This window comes from Balaenoptera musculus, chromosome 15 (assembly GCF_009873245.2).
Source record: "Balaenoptera musculus isolate JJ_BM4_2016_0621 chromosome 15, mBalMus1.pri.v3, whole genome shotgun sequence".
Classification (NCBI taxonomy): domain Eukaryota; kingdom Metazoa; phylum Chordata; class Mammalia; order Artiodactyla; family Balaenopteridae; genus Balaenoptera; species Balaenoptera musculus.
Window position 1 is genome coordinate 43,649,690 of NC_045799.1, and position 21,525 is coordinate 43,671,214.

At 57.5% G+C, this 21,525-nt stretch overlaps 2 protein-coding genes across 4 annotated transcripts in view; one reads left to right on the forward strand and one right to left on the reverse strand.

The window, feature by feature from the left end:
- LOC118881085 (adipocyte plasma membrane associated protein) overlaps nucleotides 1-8,651 on the forward strand; it is a 28,798-nt gene extending 20,147 nt beyond the window's left edge. For all 3 annotated transcript variants that reach the window (XM_036825518.1, XM_036825519.1, XM_036825520.1), the window contains 6 exons: nucleotides 410-502; nucleotides 2,072-2,188; nucleotides 3,289-3,463; nucleotides 4,039-4,173; nucleotides 4,589-4,781; nucleotides 7,565-8,651. In XM_036825518.1, coding sequence (XP_036681413.1) covers nucleotides 410-502; nucleotides 2,072-2,188; nucleotides 3,289-3,463; nucleotides 4,039-4,173; nucleotides 4,589-4,781; nucleotides 7,565-7,774 — 923 coding nt within the window. In that variant the 3' untranslated portion in view covers nucleotides 7,775-8,651. The remainder of the gene's footprint in view (nucleotides 1-409; nucleotides 503-2,071; nucleotides 2,189-3,288; nucleotides 3,464-4,038; nucleotides 4,174-4,588; nucleotides 4,782-7,564) is intronic.
- A 2,762-nt stretch (nucleotides 8,652-11,413) lies between these two features.
- On the reverse strand, nucleotides 11,414-21,310 carry CST7 (cystatin F). Its single transcript, XM_036824351.1, has 4 exons — nucleotides 21,228-21,310; nucleotides 13,507-13,679; nucleotides 12,506-12,622; nucleotides 11,414-11,874 (listed from the first exon to the last, which is right to left on the reverse strand). Exons 1-4 carry the CDS (start codon nucleotides 21,295-21,297, stop codon nucleotides 11,797-11,799), a joined length of 438 nt encoding a protein of 145 aa, XP_036680246.1. The 5' UTR covers nucleotides 21,298-21,310; the 3' UTR covers nucleotides 11,414-11,796.
- Between the last annotated feature and the right edge of the window lie 215 nt (nucleotides 21,311-21,525).

The window sequence follows — 21,525 nt, forward strand, 5'->3', positions numbered from 1 at the left end:
ACACCGAGGGCCTTCCTAGCAGTTCTTCCCCTTTGGTTGGGTGTAATCGGCTTCAGCAGCAGACACTGACATGAAGCAGACGTGAACAGCCCCAAGTGCTGAGTGTCAGCCCGAGGGTCCCCGCTTCTTTGAGGGTAGAAAATCCTGTTTTTATCCCTTACTGGTGTCTGCTGTGCCCTGGATCCAGCCTCAGGGTCATGACCATGCTGGTTCTGAGGCCCCCATGGGGTTTATCGCTGCACGTGTTAAGACTTTTGTCCCCAGACACCACTTGCCTTCATCTTCAAAACTGCCGTTTCCTCTCTGGAGATAAAAAGCACAGACTGGCCGCCTCTGTTGTAGAAGGTTGTGAGAGCACAGTTCTTAGGCTAACCCAGTAACACCCTTATTCCCTCCTATCTTTAAACAGATGTAATGTTCACTGGTACAGCAGATGGCCGAGTCGTAAAACTTGAAAACGGTGAAGTAGAGACCATCGCCCGGTTTGGCTCAGGCCCATGCAGTAAGTCAGTGACCCCTGACATGTGTCTCTTCCAGGCACCCAGGAGGGTGCCAGGAGGAGCTGAGTTCCCCAGAAGTCGGGTCCTTGGAGGAGGAGAGCCTGACGGCCCAGCTAGAGGCTGCCTGGGCTCCTCATTTGCCACCTGTGCTTGCAGTTTCCCATCCAGCTGTGGCCGTGGCCCTGCCGGGCCCCCACACCCCAGAGCTGCTGCAAGAGGTGTGGGCTTTGTTCCTCACGTGCTAGAGCGCATTCCTGCACTAGCCCCTCAGGAACCTCAGCCCTGCATCCAGAGTGAAATACCCTTAGGTCACTCAGCTTTTAGAAACTCACTGTTTAAAAACTGGTAGCTCCCAGACTTATTTGTTATCTTTTTTTAAGAGCTAGAATGTTTTTCTAAAAATGATGCATTTTTATGGTGAAATGCGAACAACGCGGAGAAGAAAGTAAAAATCACCTCAGAGTCTTCTCAGATGTAACTGTTAACAATTTAATGAATAACTTTTCAGATTTCTTTCTGTTCATGGATACTCACACCCACACATGGTTTTATGTGATGGAATCATACTCTACATTTGGGTATTTAACCTGCTTTTTCCCACTCCGTATTTTGCCTATAAGTGCCTCTGCAGTAAGTGCCCTGCAGTATACACCTTGAGGAGCACACCCTGCAGTAAGCACCCTGCGGTGAGCACCCTATAGTAAGCACTCTGCAGTAAGCACTCTGCAATAAGCACACTGCAGTAAGCACCCTGCAGTAAACACCCTGCGGTAAGCACCCTATAGTAAGTGCCCTGCAGTAAGCACTCTGCAGTAAGCACCCTGCAGTAAGCACTCTGCAATAAGCACACTGCAGTAAGCACCCTGCAGTAAACACCCTGTGGTAAGCACCCTATAGTAAGTGCCCTGCAGTAAGCACTCTGCAGTAAGCATCCTGCAGTAAGCACTCTGCAGTAAGCACCCTGCAGTAAGCACCCTATAGTAAGTGCCCTGCAGTAAGCACTCTGCAGGAAGCACCCTGCAGTAAGCACTCTGTGATAAGTGCCCTGCAGGGAGTGCCCAGCAATAAATATGCTCTGCCACAGGTTTAAAAAGAGTATAGGTAGTAGAACAGGAGAATGGATCTAAGCAGTAAAATAGGAGCTTTCCCTTTATGACGGGTGGAGGGACCCTGCCATGTCCCTGGATGGGCACAGCATTCAGGTCCAGCTGTTGGGCTTAAATCCCACTCCTGAGGTTCTGGGGGATTCAGGAGTGGGGCCTGTGTCTGCTGACGTCCCTGAGTTAACTGTTTGAGTCTCAGGATGCTGATGTGAACTTGATTCTTGGGTATCAGTTGCTGTGCTTATGTCCACATCCAGATTCTCGGGTGGTCCCTCTAGACATGCTGGACAATTGTCCTGAGCTCTAGGGGGGCTGGAACACGGGGGGCCGAGTCTGTCTCTGATGCCATGGTCTGTTTTGTTCTCTGCAGCATGATGCAGGTTTAGGACGGGGTGGAGGAGGTGTTTGGACACTGAGGGGCCACAAATCTTGGACCAGCCACTGATTCCTGTCTGTTTGTTTCCCTAGAAACCCGAGATGACGAGCCTGCTTGTGGGAGACCCCTGGGCATCCGGGCCGGGCCCAACGGGACCCTTTTTGTGGCTGATGCATACAAAGGGCTATTTGAAGTAAATCCCTGGAAACGTAAGTGACAGTAACTTGTTTCCTTCTATGATGATTGCCGATCTTTTAAACAATATGTGCATTTATTTATAAATGGATTTAGTAGAATTTGTTCAGTACAGTCTACTGGAGACCCTGATGTTTTTCTTACTCACTGAATGGAACTGAAAATATTACCTGCAGATACCAGCCAGTATTCACACCGTGTGGCTCCTCACTTATGCCTGCTTGTGGCGCATTCCCTCCTTTCCCCTGGCCTTTGTGTTTGAGCCACAGGATCTCAGCAGGACTCATTTTGAGGATGTTAGGCTCCTCTTCTTAACTTTACTTCTCTGTGTATTTCTCTGCTTCTGGTCTCGCTGTTTGTTTTCTGCCTCTCTGTCTTTTCATTTTTCCTTCCTCCAGCTCCTTCTCCTGTTTCTCTCCCCTGACTGGGCGTGATGTCACCTCGGTCAGTGCCACAGTATTGCTGTGTGCGCTTCAGCGGGAGGTTCATGCTGAGGGAGGAGTTGCCATCGGGGGTGGGGCACCGGGCCCCCGGGCGGCCCCTGCTCTGCTGGCTGTGTGAGAGTTACTCAGCCTCTCTGCCTGCTTTCCTCACCCACGGGGCAGGCATGACGGGAGTGCCTGCCATGTGGGATAGTTGGGGGGGGGTTAAATGGGATTATATGTGGGAAGCGCTGAGCGCTCCCTGAACGTTTGTGCTACAATCTAAAAAGATTTACTATGATTCCTGCTTTTTAAATTTAAAAGCAGATGAGGTGAACCTTCTATAATTCTCTCAAGCAAACAAATAGGAAATTGCCTTTTTAACCTAAGATTCTTAGCAGATTTTTAAGTCAGTTGGTCTTGATAAAAGGAGTTCCTCATCCTTAGAGGGGGGATTCTGCCTTTAGTGGAGCTGGTCTAAAAAAAATTCATCACCTAATAGAAAGAAAGGAAAACACTGATTTTTACTGTAAGAAGGAATAAATCTTCTGTCAGGACACGGAGAAGCTCATTTAGTTTCCTTTTAAATCAGTTAGGCCGATCGATATTTTGAAATTATTGAGATACACGTTCTTAGAATACAAGCAAGTGTCTCCCCTTCTTTCCTTTTCTTCCTCCCCCCCTTCCCTCAGGTGAAGTAAAACTGCTGCTGTCCTCCGAGACACCCATTGAGGGGAGGAAAATGTCCTTCGTGAACGATCTTACAGTAACTCGGGACGGGAGGAAGATTTATTTTACGGATTCTAGCAGCAAATGGCAAAGACGAGATTATCTGCTTCTGGTGATGGAGGGGACGGATGATGGTCGGTGAGTGTTCCTTCCGGATCTTCTCCTCAGGGAGGCCGTAGACAGGCAGGGTGACTTCGCAGAGCTTATTACATCCCGGAATTGTTGGGGTGTTTCTGAGCATAGTACTCAGCTTTTAAGGGAGGATCTTACTGTCTCCTGGAAACAGGTGGCGGACACAATGAAACAGCGAGATGTTCTCACTTTCTTCTTTGGAGTAATGAAGGTAGAATGGCCAGGCTGTCTGAGGGTGTGGTCTCGCAGCCGGGGGAGACCTCACAGGTGGCCTCTGAAGGGGACTCCTGTGAGGCTGCAGCCACGGTGGCCCTCCCTGGTGCTGAACTAGTGCTCAGGTCAGCGAGAGAACTGACCGTGGGCTTTTCTGGAGGAGGGTGCCTGGGTCTGCCCTGGACAGGGATGGGCCTGCAGGGCCAGCCTGGAACTGGTCTGAGCAGAGGATGGGGGCCCTGCTACTCTTGTGGAGGACGAGTCCCCCTCCATAGGCCCTGGCCCGAGGGCCCAGACCGGGAGCAGGGCTCCAGCCCAGCAGGGGCCCCCGGACACCCTGTGTGACCCTCCGCTGTTGGCTCCCGCAGCCTGCTGGAGTACGACACCGAGACCAAGGAGGTGAAGGTTTTGCTGGACCACCTGCGGTTCCCCAACGGGGTACAGCTCTCTCCTGCGGAGGACTTTGTCCTGGTGGCGGAATTGACCATGGCGAGGATCAGGAGGTGCGTGAGCTGATGTCAAGTCCACCGGGCTGTGGGCCGGGCGGGTGTGAGGTGTCAGCTGCAGAGCCTGCGACGCAGCGGGTGCCTGTCCTGTGTGAAGAGAGAGTCATCTTCCCTCTCCCTTCCTCAGCCTTCTTGCGCGTCATGGGCTGGGAGAGTCTTGATGGAATGCTGACTGCAATCCCGATCCTTTTCCCTGCTGGTGGGCCTGGTCCGGCCCTGCTTCCTGCACCTGCTTCTCGCTGGGCCCAGGGCTCTGAGGGCTTCTAGGAGCAGCCGTGACATCGTTCGTGATGGACGTGTTTACAGTTGTATCCATTCGGTTATTGGGACCAAGACCAATTTGGTGCTCGGCTAAAATTTTTCCTTCAATTGGGGGGCTGCCACTCATTGCCTGCTTGGGTGAATTTTTCAGGTTCTACGTGTCTGGCCTGATGAAGGGAGGGGCCGACCTGTTTGTGGAGAACTTGCCTGGATTCCCGGACAACATCCGAGCCAGCAGCTCCGGGGGTTACTGGGTCGGCATGTCGACCATTCGCTCCAATCCTGGGTTTTCCATGTTGGATTTCTTATCCGAGAGACCGTATCTTAAAAGAATGATTTTTAAGGTAACTGTGAAAACTATTGATTTCAAAAAACAAAATGAAAATGCATCTAATTATGGGTTTTTTGACCTTTATGGGAGCTCTGAAAATTCTAGTTCTGCTTATAGTATTTGGTGCTTTTAATGACTTCTTTAAAACACATTTTATTCTTCACCTTGTAATGTAAATGTAAACATTTGAGCCCTCTGATTTTTTCTCCTGGTTTCCTTGTCTGGGTATTTTTATCGTCACCCTCCCCATCATGACCTGTTGGGGCCTCTGCCCTGCCTGTCCCTCTTGCTCTCCGCTCTCCCCCAGACCCCGCCCCCAGCAAACTCAGCTCTTCCTTGAGTGGTTGCAGGTGCCCCTTCCTCCCGCCCCGCTTCCTCCTGCCTCCTCGGAGCCTCATCACCCCTTCATGGGATTCTGCCCGTGTCCTTAGTTGCAAATACTAAACTGTTTGAGACTTAAGGTCCTGGAAGGTGCTGGGCAGCAGTTGCTGAGTCTGTGCGGCACGTAGCCCTGTGTCTGTGCCCTGCCAAGGGCTGCGGGCACCTTCTCAGTGAGGCTGGCCCACGTCCTTCAGTGTTGTTCCGAGTTCGGCAGGTCACTGTTCAGAAATGACGCATCATCGGCTGCAGAGTTACATCTGTTCGCTGGGGCCTGGAGGGGGCAGAATGGCAGAGTGGGCAAGGAGAAGGGTTTTGAGGACGGCCTGACCAGCTGTGGGGCCCTGGGCAGGGGACGTGGTCTCTCTGCCTCAGTTTCTCCATCTGTCAAGTGGCAAGAATAATAGCACTTCATTAGGTGATGGAAAAATTTAATGAGAATATGCAGATGATGCCCTTAGCTGAGTGCTTGAAGCTGGTACCCATCAGAGGATGTGCTCTGTCCGTGGTGATCGCATCTCTCCCCTGGTTGATAGGATGCGTCTCTGCCCTGGTGGGACGTGTGCTCCATCAGAGCAGGTGCTTTTTCTGTTGAGTTCCCTCCTTTATCCTCAGCGCCTAGAACAGTGTCTGCATCAGGAGCCAAGACCGTGCGTGAGAAAGAGCCAGCGGGGTGGGCGTGTTCTCGGACATGGGCGTCCTGGGCAGGAGTGGCCCGGCGTCTTCATGTGGCTGGGAGATAGATGGTGGGTCTGGGGCAGGTGGGAGGTGGGAGAGGACCAGAGGCCTTGCAGACTTGAAAAGGAGGTTAGATTTTCTTCAGAATGTTGTTGAAGTCTTTGAGGATTTTCTTTTTTTAGTTTTGAGACAACATCAGACCTAAAAAGCAGCAGGAAGGGAACAGAGAACGTCTTTCCCTCAGCTGTTTGCAGGCAGGTGGCTGACCAGTCACCCTCGGACGCTCTAAGCACTGTTCCTATAGCAGGGACGACCCCCTTGGGACAGGATATCCCGCGGATACGGGTGACCCTCCGGTGCACAGACCCAGCTCAGGCTCGCCAGTGGCCCAGGGGTGTCCTTTGTAATGGGACTGTGCCCAGGGTCGGGCTGGCTTAGTCGCTGCCTCTCCTTGTCCCCTTCAGCCTGGAGCAGCTCCCAGACCTGACCTTCAGGATCCCAGGTCAGCTCTGCTGCAGAATGTCCCTGCCTTGGGCTGCCTGGTGTTTCTCACGGTCAGGTTCAGGCTGTGCCTCTCCGGTGCCCTCAGTGTGACCTGTCGGGAGGTGCCTGGTGTCCACTTGTCCCTGCAGTGCCCGTCACCTCATCCAGTGGTGGCTGCCGGGTTTCCACTGTGAAGTTACTCTTTATCATTTGTAATTAATCATTTGTAATTTATCATTTGTAATTAATTGTAGTGGGGATAGTTAGTAAGTGTCATTATGATCTCGGGGTTGATGGTTTTATCAGTGATTATGATCGGTTAACCATTGTTGCTTACTTTGACGCTCACATTGTCCGGCCGTGGCCAGTGGGAGCCCCATCCGTATGGCCCCTTGACCTTTGCATGTGTCCCAGTCGTTCTTGGAGTAGTTCCTGCTTCCTGGCCCTGCACATTGTTCACGCTCCTCTCGTTCTTTCCCTGCCCCGCTCTGGGATCAGCCGTTTCTCAGGGATCCTGGCTCCTCCGAGAGGGAACAGGTGCCAAGTGTGCTTACTGACGGGGTGTCGCTGCTCCCAGGCCCTCGTGACAGAGCTGGGGGTGTGTTTTAAGCTGCCAGTTTTCTTACCGTCTGTGTTTGTACTTCCCTTCTCTAAGGGTGAAAAACCTGGGTCTCATACTCCTTCATACCTATGTGATCAGATTCCCCAGTTGTCCCTGTCTGTAGCCATTGTCCCCTGTCACGTGGCCTCAGCTGTCATGTGGCCCCCGCATCACATGGCCCCGGCTAGGGCTCTAGCACCCATGCCAGCCCTTTTCCCTCCTCCCAGCCGTGTGCAGGGGCCTTACCTCTCAAGGGCTCATGGCCTGTGCCAGGTCACCCTGCTGCAGGACACCATCTGCCCTGCTTGGGCCCTGACACCCTGCTTGGAGCCATGGCCCTGTCTTTTCTCCAGCGTGGACTCTCCCTGCTCAGACCGACTCTCTGGTCTGGGCCGCCCCTGCACGCACCTACCCTGCTTGGCTCCACAAGCCACTTCTTGACTGAACTGTTCAGGTGTGGGGTGTGCCAATATTTTAAAAAGGCAGCTGCAGTGCCGTGTGGAAGCGAGCCGGTGGGGAGGTGGTCCAGCGGCCGGGAGAGGTGGGGGGCAGGGTGGGTGGGACGTGCACAGCAGGTGACGAGAGCCACGGTGCCCGGCCTGCGGGACTCCACGTGGCCCGCATCACGCTCCCCTCTCACTGTGCTTCCCTTTCAGCTGTTCAGCCAGGAGACGGTGATGAAGTTTGTGCCGCGGTACAGCCTCGTCCTGGAGCTCAGTGACAGCGGGGCCTTCCGGAGGAGCCTGCACGACCCCGATGGGCAGGTGGCCGCTTACGTGAGCGAGGGGCACGAGCATGACGGGCACCTGTACCTGGGCTCCTTTAGGTCCCCTTTCCTCTGCAGACTCCGCCTGCAGTCTGCCTAGGCCCGTCGTTGCCCTGCGCGCCACCCCTGGGCCAGGAGGTGCGTGGACACACCCTTCCCACCTGCACCTGCCGGTCCGCGGAGGTGTGGTGCAGCCTCTCGGGACACCCTTACCTGGACTTGGCCTTGCATCTGCCGTGGGGGAGATGAGTCCACGTAAAGCCCTTTTCTCTTCCAAACCTTCCCAAGTGCAGTGATTCTTTAGGACCCGGGGACTTGGTGCACTTAACAGGCTTCAGGCGTGGGGATGGAGCTGTGGGTGAGTCGGCTGGCGTCTCGCTTTTGCTGCTGGCTGTGTCCCGCCAGCCTCGATGCCTTTGTTGTTAAATGGGTGATATCTGTCTTTGTGGGAGGGGATCCGGGAGGGCGCGGAGAGCTCAGAGCAAACGTGTGTGAAGCCTCGGATGGGCTGTGCAGGCGAAGAGGGCACGGCTACGTTCCCCAGAGTCAAGTGAGGCCCGAGCCTCGGCCCTGGGCGTCCCTCCTGTGGCTCCCACCCTCCTACTGCACCTGGCCCCCTCCCTACCCGGGTCCCCGCCAGCGCTCTGAAGGCCAGGACCCTGGGTGTGTGTGGAGGAAGAGCACGTTGATTCCAGCAGCTCAGAGGACTCACCGGCTTCTCCATGGACAGCCTGACGTGCGGATCAGAGGATGGGGGGTGAAGGTGGGCGCTGGGCACCAGGAGTCCTGTTCGTACGCCTGGTTCCTCACCCCAGACCCAGGTGTGAATAGTGCACGTGCTGGGGTTGCGTCTGCTCTAGTGTTACAAGCCTGACGCTGCTGTGTGTCCTGACGGGTGTGTCCACACATGGTCCCGGTTGTGGGGTGATCCATGTGATTATGGTAATTAAATGGACTTTTCTGCTGATTAACCTCTTGATGGTGTTGCCTGGGAATTTCTTCTGTGCTTTAATCTACTTTAACAGTGAGTGAGGTCTTGTCCTCTGCCTGTCGTGAGGGCTGTTCTGCTGGGGTCATGTTTAGATTTGCTCGGGGCCTCCCCTGTGGCCGCCTGCCTCCCACGCTGACTCAGTCCACATGACACTGCTCTCCTGTTTCCATTCTGCAAGGTGGGGCTGATGTCTGCTCCTTCCTTTCCCACGTATTTGTGAGAACACGTCAGGGATTGTGTCTCTGGAATTGTCTTTGTGACTTGAAAAGACGGTATTTTGACTAGGGGATGACATTGAACGTCAAGGATGGCCGACATCGTGGTGAGACTTGAACCGTTTGTGTCTTGTGCTGGTTCATAGCTCCTTTCCCCTCCCTGCTCCTCTCCATTTTAGGGGAGAGAGTCAGGATCTGATGGGGGCTCATTCCGAGTTGCCTCCTCGGGGCCAGCTTTACGCACAGCCGCATACAGCAGAGTCAGACTGGCTGCATGGCCGTGATGTGACCTGTGTCCTGTCAGGTGATGTAACTTCATAGGAAATGCTTTTTAACAGGCAACAGTGCACCCGTGTATCGAGTCTGCAGGAACAGTAAGGTGAAACCTGACCATTCTGCCTTGAAAACACACAACCCAAGCACGCTGACCCTGAACGTTTCTTCTTGGTTGGGAACTGAGGGCTGCGCTCTCAGTGCAGAGAAGCTGGTAGCTTTTCACAGTTTTCAGCAAAGGTGTCTTTTTTTTGTTTTGACTCAGATGTTGATTTTCTGTCTCAAAGTGTCATTTCCTGTGTTTTATCTGGTAATTTGCTATGATGAGGTGCAAAATATAGCCTCATTAAGCTTAAATATATGATAGGTTTTTGTTGTAAACATGAAACGGATTTGCTCTAATGGGAATTACTAACAGGCTCTTAAAATTAAATCAAGTGATTCATTCACTGTGTGCTTCTTTGTCATCCGCTACAAAAACTCCATCAGGACTCAGTTGCTGCCTTTTATAGGACGGAGACCCCGCGTTGAGGTTTTTGTCATCAGCCTTTGCTCTGCCGTGTTGAGTTTTCATGTGCACTGACCTCTTTGTGATATAAGGAGACGTGGCCGCGTCTCATGGGGGAACCGAGGCTGGGGAGGGACCTGCCTAGGGGCACAGGCGGCTGGAGGCGAGGAGGCAGGGTGGCTGCCCAGTCCAGGGGTCAGACCTGCGGATGCCTATGTCCCCGGGCACCGAGGTGGGACAGCAGCGGGGCTAAGCCTTGCAGGTGGTCCTCTGGGTGGCTGTGTTCCTCAGGGCCTGGCCTGTCTGCAACCCGGGGCGGGCTGGGCTACATCTGGAGTGGAGGCCCTGAAGCTGGATCCCAGAGTCTGCACGGCTGGTGAGCAGGGGCGGAGGGCCTGGCGGGGAGGCTCTGGAACACAGAGCAGGGCAGGCCTGTCTGTCGGGAGTTTGACTGGTTTTGGTCAGTTTGAGACCTCAAGTGTTTCTTCTTCCTGGTCATAATTCTGGTACTGTATGTCTTAGAATCCTGTATCCTTAACTTTACATTTTCCCAGTGACAGTGAATGAGATGAAGGGGCAGCTTCCCACTGTCAGAATCATTCCCTCTTAGAGCAAAGCTGATAAGTTTTAAAAAACAGGTAGAATTGGGTGGCAGCATGGGACTTCAGGCCACCACTGGTTGACATCCACTCCCTGTGGTAAGTGACGCTGTCACGGGCACAGGGGGAGTTGGGGGCAGGGGTGCCGTGAGGCTGCTCCCCGTCACACCTCTCCTTTCTCACACCACGTGAGGCCTGTGGCGCAGCGTCCGGTTGGTCTCACAGTTGTCAGGAGACACTTGGCCTTGTGCTCTGGTGCGTGTTTGAAAGTGAGGATGGAGGGGACCTCAGAGCTTGCGTCCCCTGTGTCAGTCATGGGGGCCCCACAGGTGTGTCCTGAAGCGTCTGGCCCTGGTGCTGGACCCCAGTGTGCCTGCCGTCCTGCTGATGGATGGGGTCAAGCAGGGGCTGAACTTGCTTGTGTTCACGAGAGGGCTGCCTTCAGGGGCTTTCAGAGTCTTGAACGAGTTCAGCATCGCGTGGCATAGTGGCCGCCACTGCCCCTGAATTAGTGACCAGGAGGTGAGTCAGGGCCACAGAAATGGAGGCGGCTGTGGAATTACCGTGACTCTCATCGCTGCAGGAGCCAGAGGAACTTCACTTGGGGGTTCGCGTTTGTCACGTTTATGACAGCGAGCTAAGTCGCCGTATGAATTTAACGCACATTTTCTGTTTCCTGTGAATTACCGAGTCGTTCTTTTAAAGGTGACAGCACGTTTTGCGCTAATGCGCTAATCCGTAGTTGGATGAGGACGCCCGGGCTCACGGTGCAGGCGTCTGGGTCCCCTCCTCCCGCTTGGCCCAGCCTTGCGCCGCCTCCACTGCGAAGGCCTTCCCGCCTTCCCACCCACGGTGGTGCCCCTGCCCAGCAGGTCCTCCACCCTGCCTCCCTCTCTGGGCTGGGCTGTGGGGTCTGCTGGCTCCGTCCCTGCCCACCTGCCCAGGCGCAGCTGCCGAGCCTCAGGCAGCAGAGAACATGGGGGTGGGATGCGCAGAAGACAGCGCAGCTGGAGGTGGGGGGCCGTGGGGCTTTGGTCTTCAGTACGGTTCAGTGGTGAAGCCCCCCAGGGCTTTGTGGAGGGAAGGGGCCCTCCTGACTTCCCCATTCTCCCCTTAGCAGGTCAAGCAGCAGGCATTGCTTCGAGGTGATCAGTTCTTTATTCAGGTTTATTCCTAACTATTCACCCAAGAGGTCACTGATGGCCTGGTCCCTGCCCAGTGCTGGAATGATTATTCAGATGGAAAGGTGGCCCTCTGGGCTTTCCTCGAGGGCCTGGGACCTTGGGGCAGTGAGGTGGGAGGGCCCCTCGGGGTCGAGAACCCGTGTAATCCCCATTGGAGGACTCGCCCTGTCTGTGCAGACCCTAAATCTAGGTGCACAGTGTCGGGGAGACTAGTTAAGTTTGGAAGGAGACTTGATGTGTTCAATCCAGCCGTGGGGGGGCTCTGCGCTGACCCCTGGCACCGCCATTCTGCTCTCAGGAGATGCTGTTTCCCAGGGCCCACGACAGCAGGGATGGAGCTGGGAGGCGGGAGTCAGTGACAGCGGAGGACAGGCACCTCGAAGCTCTGGAGCCAGGGGACCACCCAGACTTCAGAGTAGCAGCTGAGAGTCTGAAACGAGGGTGGCCTGAGGGTCCCCCTTTACGGAGGCTTCCCACCCCGCCAGGGCGACCCAACCCGCAGCAGAGGTGGGTTCCCAGCGCCACTGCCTCGGGCAGGTGTGTGTGTGTGTGTGTGTGTGTGTGTGTACACATGTGTGCTTGTGCTTGTGTGCTCACGTGTGTGCGCCCACGCATGTGCATGTGTGTTTTCTTTACTGAAGAATTCCCTCTCTGCCCTGATTTTATTTTGAAAAATTTCAAATCTACAGAAAAGTTGAAAGAATAATTCAAAAATATATACTCAACACATGTATTTACAAATTACCAAATTTTGCCACATCTGCTCTCCCCATGTGTGTATATAAAATTTCTCAATTATCTACAAGTTTTCTTTTGCCCTCCCCCCACCCCCAAACCTGCAGTGTTTACTCCCTGGAGATGTGCCTGTGGGCGCGAGGAGGGGTGGTCGTTTGGGAAGTCCTGGGGGGCTGCCTCTCGCTCTCCCGTGTCGGGGGTGGGCGTGGGCGCTGCTCAGGGTTGGGATCAGGAACCTCGCAGGTAGAGCAGTGCCGAGGGTGATTTCCGAGGCTGCGAAGGTGGCTGGGGGGTGGTGAGCGGTGGGGAGGCCAGAGCCCTCTTACCCGCTTCAGGGTGCGGTTGGTCTGGAAGCCGCAGTCGTCCAGACTCGAGTGCCTGGTCTTCTTGCAGGTGGTTCTGCTGATGTCCAGGTCCAGCATGAACTTCAGGCCCTTCACTATCTGAGGGGATAGAGGGCGGGCCTGGGTCACTGGGCCCAGGACATGGTGAGAGATGGGGTGAGCTGGGGGCCCACCTCCCTCCCCCCAGGCTTGGGCATGCGCTCCTGCAGACGGTGGAGACTGAAGACCTCAGTCCCCGGGTCTGGGCCCCTGGAGTCCTGACACTGGCTACTTACACCCGCGCAGAACATCCTCCGTGATAGGGACAGCATCCTGCTCTGAGAGTTTGCGGTTGCCAAAGAGAATAGAGACAATAAAGTCACCCCCCAGTCCTGTACCCAGGGGTGACCATTATCGTGAGTCAGCATGTGGGGTGGTGTCGGGCAGCACACATCCTCGGGGCTGTGGGTCTCTCTCCCCAAGGCCAGCTCCCCGGTCAGTGACCGCAAAGCTGGCTGACCGGCTGCACTGGGCCCCTGCTTTTTGAGAGTGGCTGCGTCCTGTCACTGACTGTGTCCTGTACCCTCACTGACCTGTGTTCTCGGGACCCAGGACGAACCAGGCCTGGCTGCCCCGTGGTGTCCCCGTGGGAGGGGGAGCACTGAGCTGCTCGTATGGGGCCGCTGAGAAGCGTGGGGACCTCGCAGGGTGGGACACTCCTGCAGGGACGGGGCAGTGGTTGGGGGACATGGCCAGAAGTGCTTTGGGGCCGTGGAGCAGTGGCCTGCGGGCAGCCCGGCGGGCGGGCAGCCCTGAAGGTGGGCGGCGGGGCAGCTTGTGCCCCGTGGTAGCCGCCCTCCCCCACATCCTCCCTGTGTGCTGCCTGGGAGGAGCCTGGTTCAGTGAGAGACGGCGCCGGCCTCGGTGCCTGACTCTGGTGGCCCCGGTCCGGTTCTAGGTGGTCAGACCCGGCCGCCTTGGGCAGTCCTGAGCCCGGACCCCACCTGGACGAGGGCTCTGCTGACGTGCGACTCCCGGAACAGGAAGGCGTCGTTGCTGCAGTTGTTGAAGCTCTCGGCACTGTGTCTGGCTGCCCTGAGGACGTCCGGGTCGTTGGTCTTGATAGTCTTGGGAAATCCTGGCTTTACACCCGAGTTAAGGATCTGGGAACAAAAATCTGGACGAGAAACAGAACCAGACAAGAACATTACTGTGGGGGGGTCCTTGGTCCAGGGATCACGCCTCCTGCCTCTGCTCCCAGTGTGGCGCCCGGCCCGTCCACCCCCTCGCCATCCGCCCACCCGGCCTGTTCTCCCCTCCCCTGGCCGTGTTCCCTGGCGGCCCGTCCATCTCTCGCCCCCCAGTGCGTCTGCCCTCCGTCCCCGTGGTTGCCCCGTCCTCAGCCGAAGACCAGTGCGGTGGGCGGCACAGAGGTGGATAAGATGTGGTCCCGTCCTGTCCCTGCCCGCATGTGTCCCTGGGTTCTGTCCTTTCAGAACCCAGGTTGTTTTGAACAGTTACAGGAGCCTGGACACCACTGCCCGCCCTCAGGCCTGGACCCTCTGTCAGGATGAGCCCTGGTGCTCCGAGAAGTCGGCCCTGGCCTTTGAGGCTGCCCTCGGCTTCGAGCCCTCAGCTTGTCCCCAGCAAGTGGCCGAGGGGAAGTGCTCGAAGGCCGTCCTCCGCCCCCAGGACTCTCGAGCGAATCCGCCCAGCTGCCAGGTCCCCGCGGCGCCCATGTGCTGCCTCCTTTGGGGTGTTTGGGCAACAGGTGGGTGGTGGCTTTTCTAGTTGGTGTCTCAGGGGTGACTTGATTTCAAATTTATGTTTCTCAGTTTTGCTGCAGTGGTCACAGACTACTTTTACATTAAAAACTAAATTGGGGGGGAGGGAGAATGGGAAGAGGGTTTGGGTTGTAGGTTACTTCTCTTTTCTAAGAACTCCCCAGATTTTCCTGAAATCATCTTGTGCCAGAAGTGACCCGGAGCTGAGCCACCCCGTGGTGTCGGCTCAGCTGTTTTCTTTCACTGAGTCGCGTGGAGAGTGGGGTCTGCGCCTCGTGCACGGCCTGCATCGGGGTTCAGCTGCGTCCTGGCCGGTGTGGAGGGTCCACTGCCCTGCACTGCCCTGGAAGGTCACTCTGCCTCCCTTGGCCGTGACCTTGGGGAGCACCTGTGGTGCATTCAGTGGGGGTGGGGTCAGCACGTGGTGGACCCGCTGGAGCCACAGGAAGTGGAGACTCGTGGACGAGCTTCCGGGCGTTGAGTGTGGGAAGGAGGGGTCCCGTCCTCACGGGGGACTCGCTGGGACTGCAGACCCAGGGTGCTGGGTGTGGGCCCCGCCGTCTTGAGGACACACGGTTCCCTGGTTGTGAAGAAGTCTCGACTCGTGGGAGGAAAACGGTGGTGTGAGGTCGGCAGCGCTTGGGGGCTTTGTTCCTCAGGGGCTGGATGGGGGTGTCCTGCTGGAGACAGGGCCCCCCAGCCACGGGGCTGATGGACTGAGAGGACCTTCACCTCAGCTGGGGGTGGGGGTCAGGGTCAGTGGGCTTGCTGGGCTGGGACCCAGGCATCTGGCAGGACGGCCCGTGTGCGGCTATGTGTCCAGGAGCCTGGGCTGGGGTCAGTCCAGTATGCTGGGACCTCTTCTGGGGGCCGGCCTGTACGCGGGCCACAGCAGAGGGTGAGACACGGCACACGTCAGCTCAGCTCAGTGGGGAGGTCTTGCCAGGGTGTCAGTGAGCCCATCAGCCTAGAGCGAGGTTTTCGGAGGAGGCTGGTTCCACCGCCGCCTGAGGTCTGCCCAGAGCCCTCCTTAGAACTGGACGTCTGCTGTGGCAGTGGGCACACGAGACCCCCACCGGGTGCGAGAACCAGGACGGCCAGAGCCGGCCCTGTGCGGCCTCGCTGAGCGTTCTCCTCTCCAGGTGGGTGGAGCGGAGGAGGGGGCTCTGGCAGTGGGCAGAGAAGGCGTGAGTCCGGTCTGGGTAGGGTCTGCGGAGGGCCCATGACCCTGGGGGTAAGCCGCTGGCGCTCATGACAGCCTCTTTGTAAGAGGGGCTGGCACTGCCCGCCCAAGCGGGACCCCTCCTGGCAGGTGGGCCCCAGCTGGGTCCCTGGGTCGAGATGGAGCTCTGGACGGCTCTGTGAGGCCCCCTCAGCTGGGAGGCCTGCTCCACCCCCGTGAGAGCTTCCCAGCAGGTGAGGTTGTCGCTCATCCCCCACGAAGCTCTGTCCCCAACGTCTCTGAGAATCTCCTTTGCCATAATCCGGCCCTCACATGACGTCCCCGCAGACTCTGGGCTGGGCCGTGGCTGAGGTCTCTGGACGCAGCAGCTGGGTTGGTCGGCTGGCTGGGCCCTGAGCCCGTGGCTCTGACTCTGGTGCTGGGAGGGCTGCTGGCCTGCTGTTGACGACAGGAAGTCCAGTGTGGTTTTCTGTTTGGAAAACAGCTTGATTTTTGCTTGTCAGCATAGTCCGAACAGCAGACGGGAAGGACCACCTGGTGGGCGGTCCAGTCTCCCATGTGTTTGTGGGTCTATATCCACGGCTATTTTTTCTTTGTACAAATTACATATATTCCTTTTTCTGATTATAAGCTTACTTGTTTGGTAGGAAACTTGAAAAACACAGAAAAGTACAACAGAAACATTAGAGCTCACTCTCAGTGTTGCAAAGGTAACCACTGCTACCTGTTTTTTAAATAAAGTATACTACATTTAATTTCGCTTGAACTTAACATGATTATAATAATGAAGTGAAACTAGGTGAGGCCAAACCTCTGATGAATGTCTCTGCCAAACGTGTGATGTCAGTTCCTAAGCGATTTCGGTAAAGTTACAAAGAGTTTATAGGAAACATTGAAGTTGGTTTATTTTTACCTACATTTCCTAAAATATAGGCTTCAGTTACGTGAGGCTTCATCAGCAGAGTTATCTAAACAAACAGTAGAACCCCATTTTTAATTTAAAAAAGTTGAAAAGTCAAACTTATTTTCAGAGCGATTCTTCAGAATGTCCACAGGGCAAGATTGGTGCAGAATAAGCCCAAAGAGGGGCTCTCCTTCCGGAAGAAGACAGGCAGCCGGGGGTGGGGGGGGCCCTGGGCCCCAGCCAGCTAGCCCTCTCCCACCACTGCCAAGGGGGCCCCCGGGCCGGCCGTGGTCCCATCTACAGGGAGGAAACAGGCCTCAAAGGAGTGCAGGGCGGGTTAAACCTAGGTGTGAAAGCCGTGTTCTTTTTCTCTTTTTCTCTCAAGAATTATTTCTCGATGGGTGCTGTGGGCAACTCCAGGTTGGGGGCAGGACGGTGATCCGGCAGAAGGGGCTCAAGGAGGGAGCTGGGGGTGGGGACCAGTTAGAGGGCAGAGAGCAGAGCACGAGGCAGACCTGACCGCCCTTAGCTGCAGGCTGGGTGCGGGGGCCAGAGTGGGGGATCGTGACTCACACCGGTGGCAGGTGGTGGCCTGGTGATGACTGAAAGGACAACCAGAAGGAGAGGTTGTGAGGAGGAGCAAACACTCTTCATCACACGCGCTGGGGTGAGGAGGGGCCGGGCGGTGCAGAGAAGTGAGGTTTCCAAATGAGCCGGACTCCCTCCCCCATCCCCTGCCAGGCGGGGCGTGGAGGCTTTGGCCCAGAAAGGCACTGGGAAGAGGGAGGCGGGCAGACCCCGTGGTGAGGGGTGGGCTGAGTCAGGAAGGAGAGAAGAGGGCCCCTTACTGCTCTTGGGAGAGAAGTAGCTCTTCAGCTGGTCTTGAAAACAATGACTCAAGAGGGCAAGAGATTTGGCAAGAGATGGGGGGCCGGAGACTTGGGAAGATTAGGGTGACAGCAGCGCTGTGCTGGGTACTGAGCGGGGGGTCCAGCCGCCCCCGGATGCACGGTTGGAAGAGCACCGGGCGAGCACAGTGTGCAGGGGCACGGGGCTTGGAGGGAGGACGGCAGAGGCCCAGCTTTCCTGGGGCCGGAGCAGACTCCCCGGGGCGGAGATGTGAGCCCCTGTCGTCTCAGACCTGGGCGGTGGAGCTGGCCCTGGGACCGAGAGCGTGGGCAGGAACCAGTGCGGGACCTGCCTCTGGAGGATCCTTCCCACCTGCCCTGGCACAGCCGGGACCTGCTCCAGGAGCCAGCACGCTTGGGATCCCGCAGGCCCCTGGGCTGCTCAGGCTGCACCAGTGGACTCCCGGCCACCCCCTTCTGTGAAATCGCCCCAGGCCCCTTGGACACCCCCTGATTCAACCTGATTCAAGGGAGTCAAGGAGTCTCTACTCCCCTGGTGATCAGAATGGGAAGCAAAACGTCAAGGTAACATTCTGATGTTTCTTGCTGAAAAGTGTAACTTTCCATCTAAATCACAAGTGATTCCTACTCCAGCTCCTGTCCTGTCCTGTCCCTACACCCCCTTCTTCAGAACTAACACCGGCCCCACTGATTTCGGTGGCCAGACTCTGCACTTGCCCTCACCAGTTGGGGCACTCAATTCCCTCCACTGGTGTGTGGGCACTTCACAAACATCGAGGGGTTCAAGGCAGATGCACAGTTGAGCAGGTGGAGCCGGAGCTTGGGGGACATTGTCAGCAGCCCTTTGGGTTGCGGCAGCAGTTAATTGTTTCTATGCAGGTTAAAGAGGATGGAGTCTGCCCTCCAGTCACCACCAAACATGCAGCAAATGTCCCAGGAGAGGACAACAACTTCCTGACAAAGAGCAGCTGGTAAAATGAGCCAGCAGCAAATGGTTTTGGTAAACGCCTCTCAACTTGCTTTTCTGAAAAATGAAGACGTGGGATGACGTCCCGTAGGAGGCGCTGGAGCCTGGGACGCTGGCTGTGCGTCCACGGATGCACCGAAACCGGGTGGGGGTGCTGGGCCCTTTGGAGAGTCCGGTGCCTCCGGCCGCGCAGCCCCTCCCTCCCTGGTGTGGAAGGGAGAGGGGGCTGCTCAGGCTGCTGGGGCTCCCCACCCCTTCCTGTTTCAGGAGTGTCTTGTGTGTGGCCGGGAGGTGGGGGGACCCGAGAAGGGAACCAGGGTGCCCAGGAGCCGAACGCGGAGGCCCCTGCTGGAGGCCACCCCGCCGTGTCCCCGGAGGTCTCCTTGTGGAGGCTGCTTCCCTGCCAGCATCACGGGGCCCTTGTCATTGTCACGGGCGGGGTCCTGGAGCGCACACTAGGAGGGCTGTGCCCACAGAGCGGGGTGCTGCTGTCCACTGCCCGCCTGGAGGTTCACTCCGAGCCTCGCCCCCTCGCGTGACACCAGAACTCAGTGCGCTGGTGGTTGCCCTTAATTGCGTGGGGCCACGCCCACCCGGCTGTGCTCTGGGGGCTCTGACTAATGAGTAGCCCCGTTCTGAGAGCATAGGTGTCCCCTGGCACAAACAGGATGCTGGTTAGTCCCCGCCTTAATCCACTGGGACATGGCCAGAGTGAGTCCCAACTCTGCCTCTCAAAGGCTGTACAGCCTTGGGGAAACTGCTTGACCTTTCTGAGCCTCCGTGTCCTCATCTGTATAATGGGGTGATGATGGCACCAACCCCACAGGGTTGTGGTGGAAATACAGGAGACCATCCACAGGAAGATCTTGTCGATAAAGGACATGCCATAGTGTCATGATTATCAAATGTGCGAAATGGCTGCAGTGGGGCTCTGAGGGCAGATGGGTGTCCCCACTGGAAAAAAGAAACCTCAAAATGCAGAGGGTGGGTCAGTGGCCCTCATGCCGAGATGCAGCAGTTCCCCCCCACCCCCCGCCCCGGGATGCAGGCCGGCGTGGGCCTCCCTTGTGGTGGGTGGTCTCTGGGTCCTGCCACTGGTGACGATGGCTGGTGGACCCCAGGCCCTGCCAGGCGGCCTGTGATGGGAAGATGGGCCCCTGTGAGCCCGACTGGGAGGGCTTCCCAGGAGACATGAGAGTCAGGTTGAAAAAGGGCTTCCATTTTCAACCGAAGGAAAAGTGGCTGAAGAAATCGATGTAGCAATTTCCTAGGTTCTGAAGGGCTTGGGGAGGGCGGCTGCCGGGCTCAGGTCAGCGTAGTTGAGCGCCAGGGGTGGGGAGAAGCCAGGTGCCCAGGTGGCGACACTCGGGGCCCCCGTCCTCCCACCACGGAAGGCTCTAGGGTCTGTTCTCAGGGGAAGGCCGTGGGGCTGAGGGGCGGACTCGGGTCTGGGGCTGAGCTGTCTCTGCTCGACCCCCAGACCGGGGCCTCCAAGCCACTCACTCGAGCCCGAGGCCCTCCCTGGGGCCGTCACCTGTCACCTGACGGAGGCAGCAGACAGGATCTGTGTGGCGCAGGGACTGCGGCCAGCAGGGGCTCAGGAGCAGGGGTGCGGGCGGGCAGGCAGGTGGGCGGCTGCCCCCCACCCCAGACCTGGGGCATTGCCTACCGTGGGCCACCGCAGCCAGGCGCCTCCAGGGCCGGAGGGGTGCAGTGGTTTACCCATTTCATGGACAGTGGGACTGAGGCTCAGAGAGGCTCCAGGTCCCAAGGCCTCTGCATGTGGCTTGGACCCTGGACCCTCCTCCATCTGGGCTGCGGGGCTGAGAGCAGGCCTGACGGGGGAGGGCCGGGCCAGCCAGAGGGCTGTGTCAAGGGCAGGCCGTCTTCCACCTCCCGAGGGGGCAGGTGCGGGACTGGGTTGGAGAGGGTTTGGTCCAGCACCAAACCCCAGCAGAGGGGAGGCAGTCCTGCCAAGGAAAGGAGGCCAGCGTCCAGCGCCTCCTGGGCCACGCAATCCTGCTTCTGCCCCGCTTGTTAGGGGAGGAAACGAGGCTGGCAGAAGCAGCTTAGGAAAGCGGGACAGAGGGCACGAACGTTACATCCCAGTGCAGTGGAGATGGCGGGCCCCTCACTCAGGCTTTCGGAGGGAGTCACTTCCCTGGTCTGAACATCCAGCCACTTCCCTGGCCTGGCCTCCTCGGTTGGGCACTAAGGGGGCCCAGGAGGACAGACAGCTCCCGGAGGAAAGGACCCGTGAGGCTTCATGGTGTGAGCTAAGACCGCGGCTGGGGGAGGGGGCAGAGGCAGGATGTCCTGTCCCCATGGTGCCTGAGATGGTCCAGAGCCCCAGGAGGTGTCACCCACTCCCGAGGCTGTGACCTCCAGGGACTGAGAGGCTCAGGCTGTCCCCTGGGCACCTGCCTGGGCACCCCCGACCTGGTCACCCGTGGCCAGGCTCCGGACCTCTTCAAAGAGGGAGGAGGGCAGAGACCAGTTGCTACCTGGGGGCTGTACCCCTCACCCCCTGCTGGTCACTTAAGCCCCGGCTACCAGCTTCCTCGTGCGCATGGGGGCAGGTGCTCACGGGCTGTGTTACTGGGCAAGTCGCCTAACCTCTCTGTGCCTCATTTCCTGGCCTACAGGTGGCGGCTTCCCTCGCCCTCCCCCCAGCTCTGGCCTGGCTGGAAGGATGAAGACTTAGGGTCCCCCGAGCCAAGTCACAGGGCAGCAGCGGAGGCAGGAAGGGTGCACCATCAAATAGAAACGGCCTGACCGCTACCCTGTGCGCTGTCTCCGCAGAGGGGCTGTGGCGGGCCTCCCTTAGGTACTCGCAGACCCCTGGAGCGGCAGGGGACAGAAGGCACTTCCCCAGTCCCCAGACACCCCCAGTCCCCCTCTCTGCCGAAGCCTGCTCCCCACAAAGGCAGCTGCTGTGAGGTCCCCTGGAACGTGCCTTGGGAACGGGGTTGGGGGGCAAGCTCACGGCGCCTGGACAGTGGGGAGGCCCCCTCTTACCTTGTGAAGGGTCCCCCGTGGCACCCAGGACCAGGCCACAGACGACCAGCAGTACCCCGGCAGGACGCATGGCTGCACGCAGGGCTGTGCTGGGCAGGGGCGCCGGCAGCGAGGTGCTGGGGCAGCCCCGCCCCGCGAACCGCCTGCCTGGGGTGCGGGTGGTGGTTTCTTGCTCTTCGTCTCCACATCTTGCAGCTACAAACTCAACCGCTTCCTTTGTAAAAGTTTCCAAGCAGCGATTATTTGCAGGGGAGGGGAGAAAGAGGTGAGAGCTGTGAGCAAAACTTCTGCGATTTTC

Coding starts and splice junctions, on each gene's coding strand:
- CST7 (XM_036824351.1), bottom strand. CDS start 21,297: ATGCGTCCTGCCGGGGTACTGCTGGTCGTCTGTGGCCTGGTCCTGGGT. Junction 13,680..21,227: donor CACGGGGGACCCTTCACAAG/GTAAGAGGGGGC, acceptor TTTCTCGTCCAG/ATTTTTGTTCCCAGATCCTT. Junction 12,623..13,506: donor TCAGCAGAGCCCTCGTCCAG/GTGGGGTCCGGG, acceptor CTATCCCCTCAG/ATAGTGAAGGGCCTGAAGTT.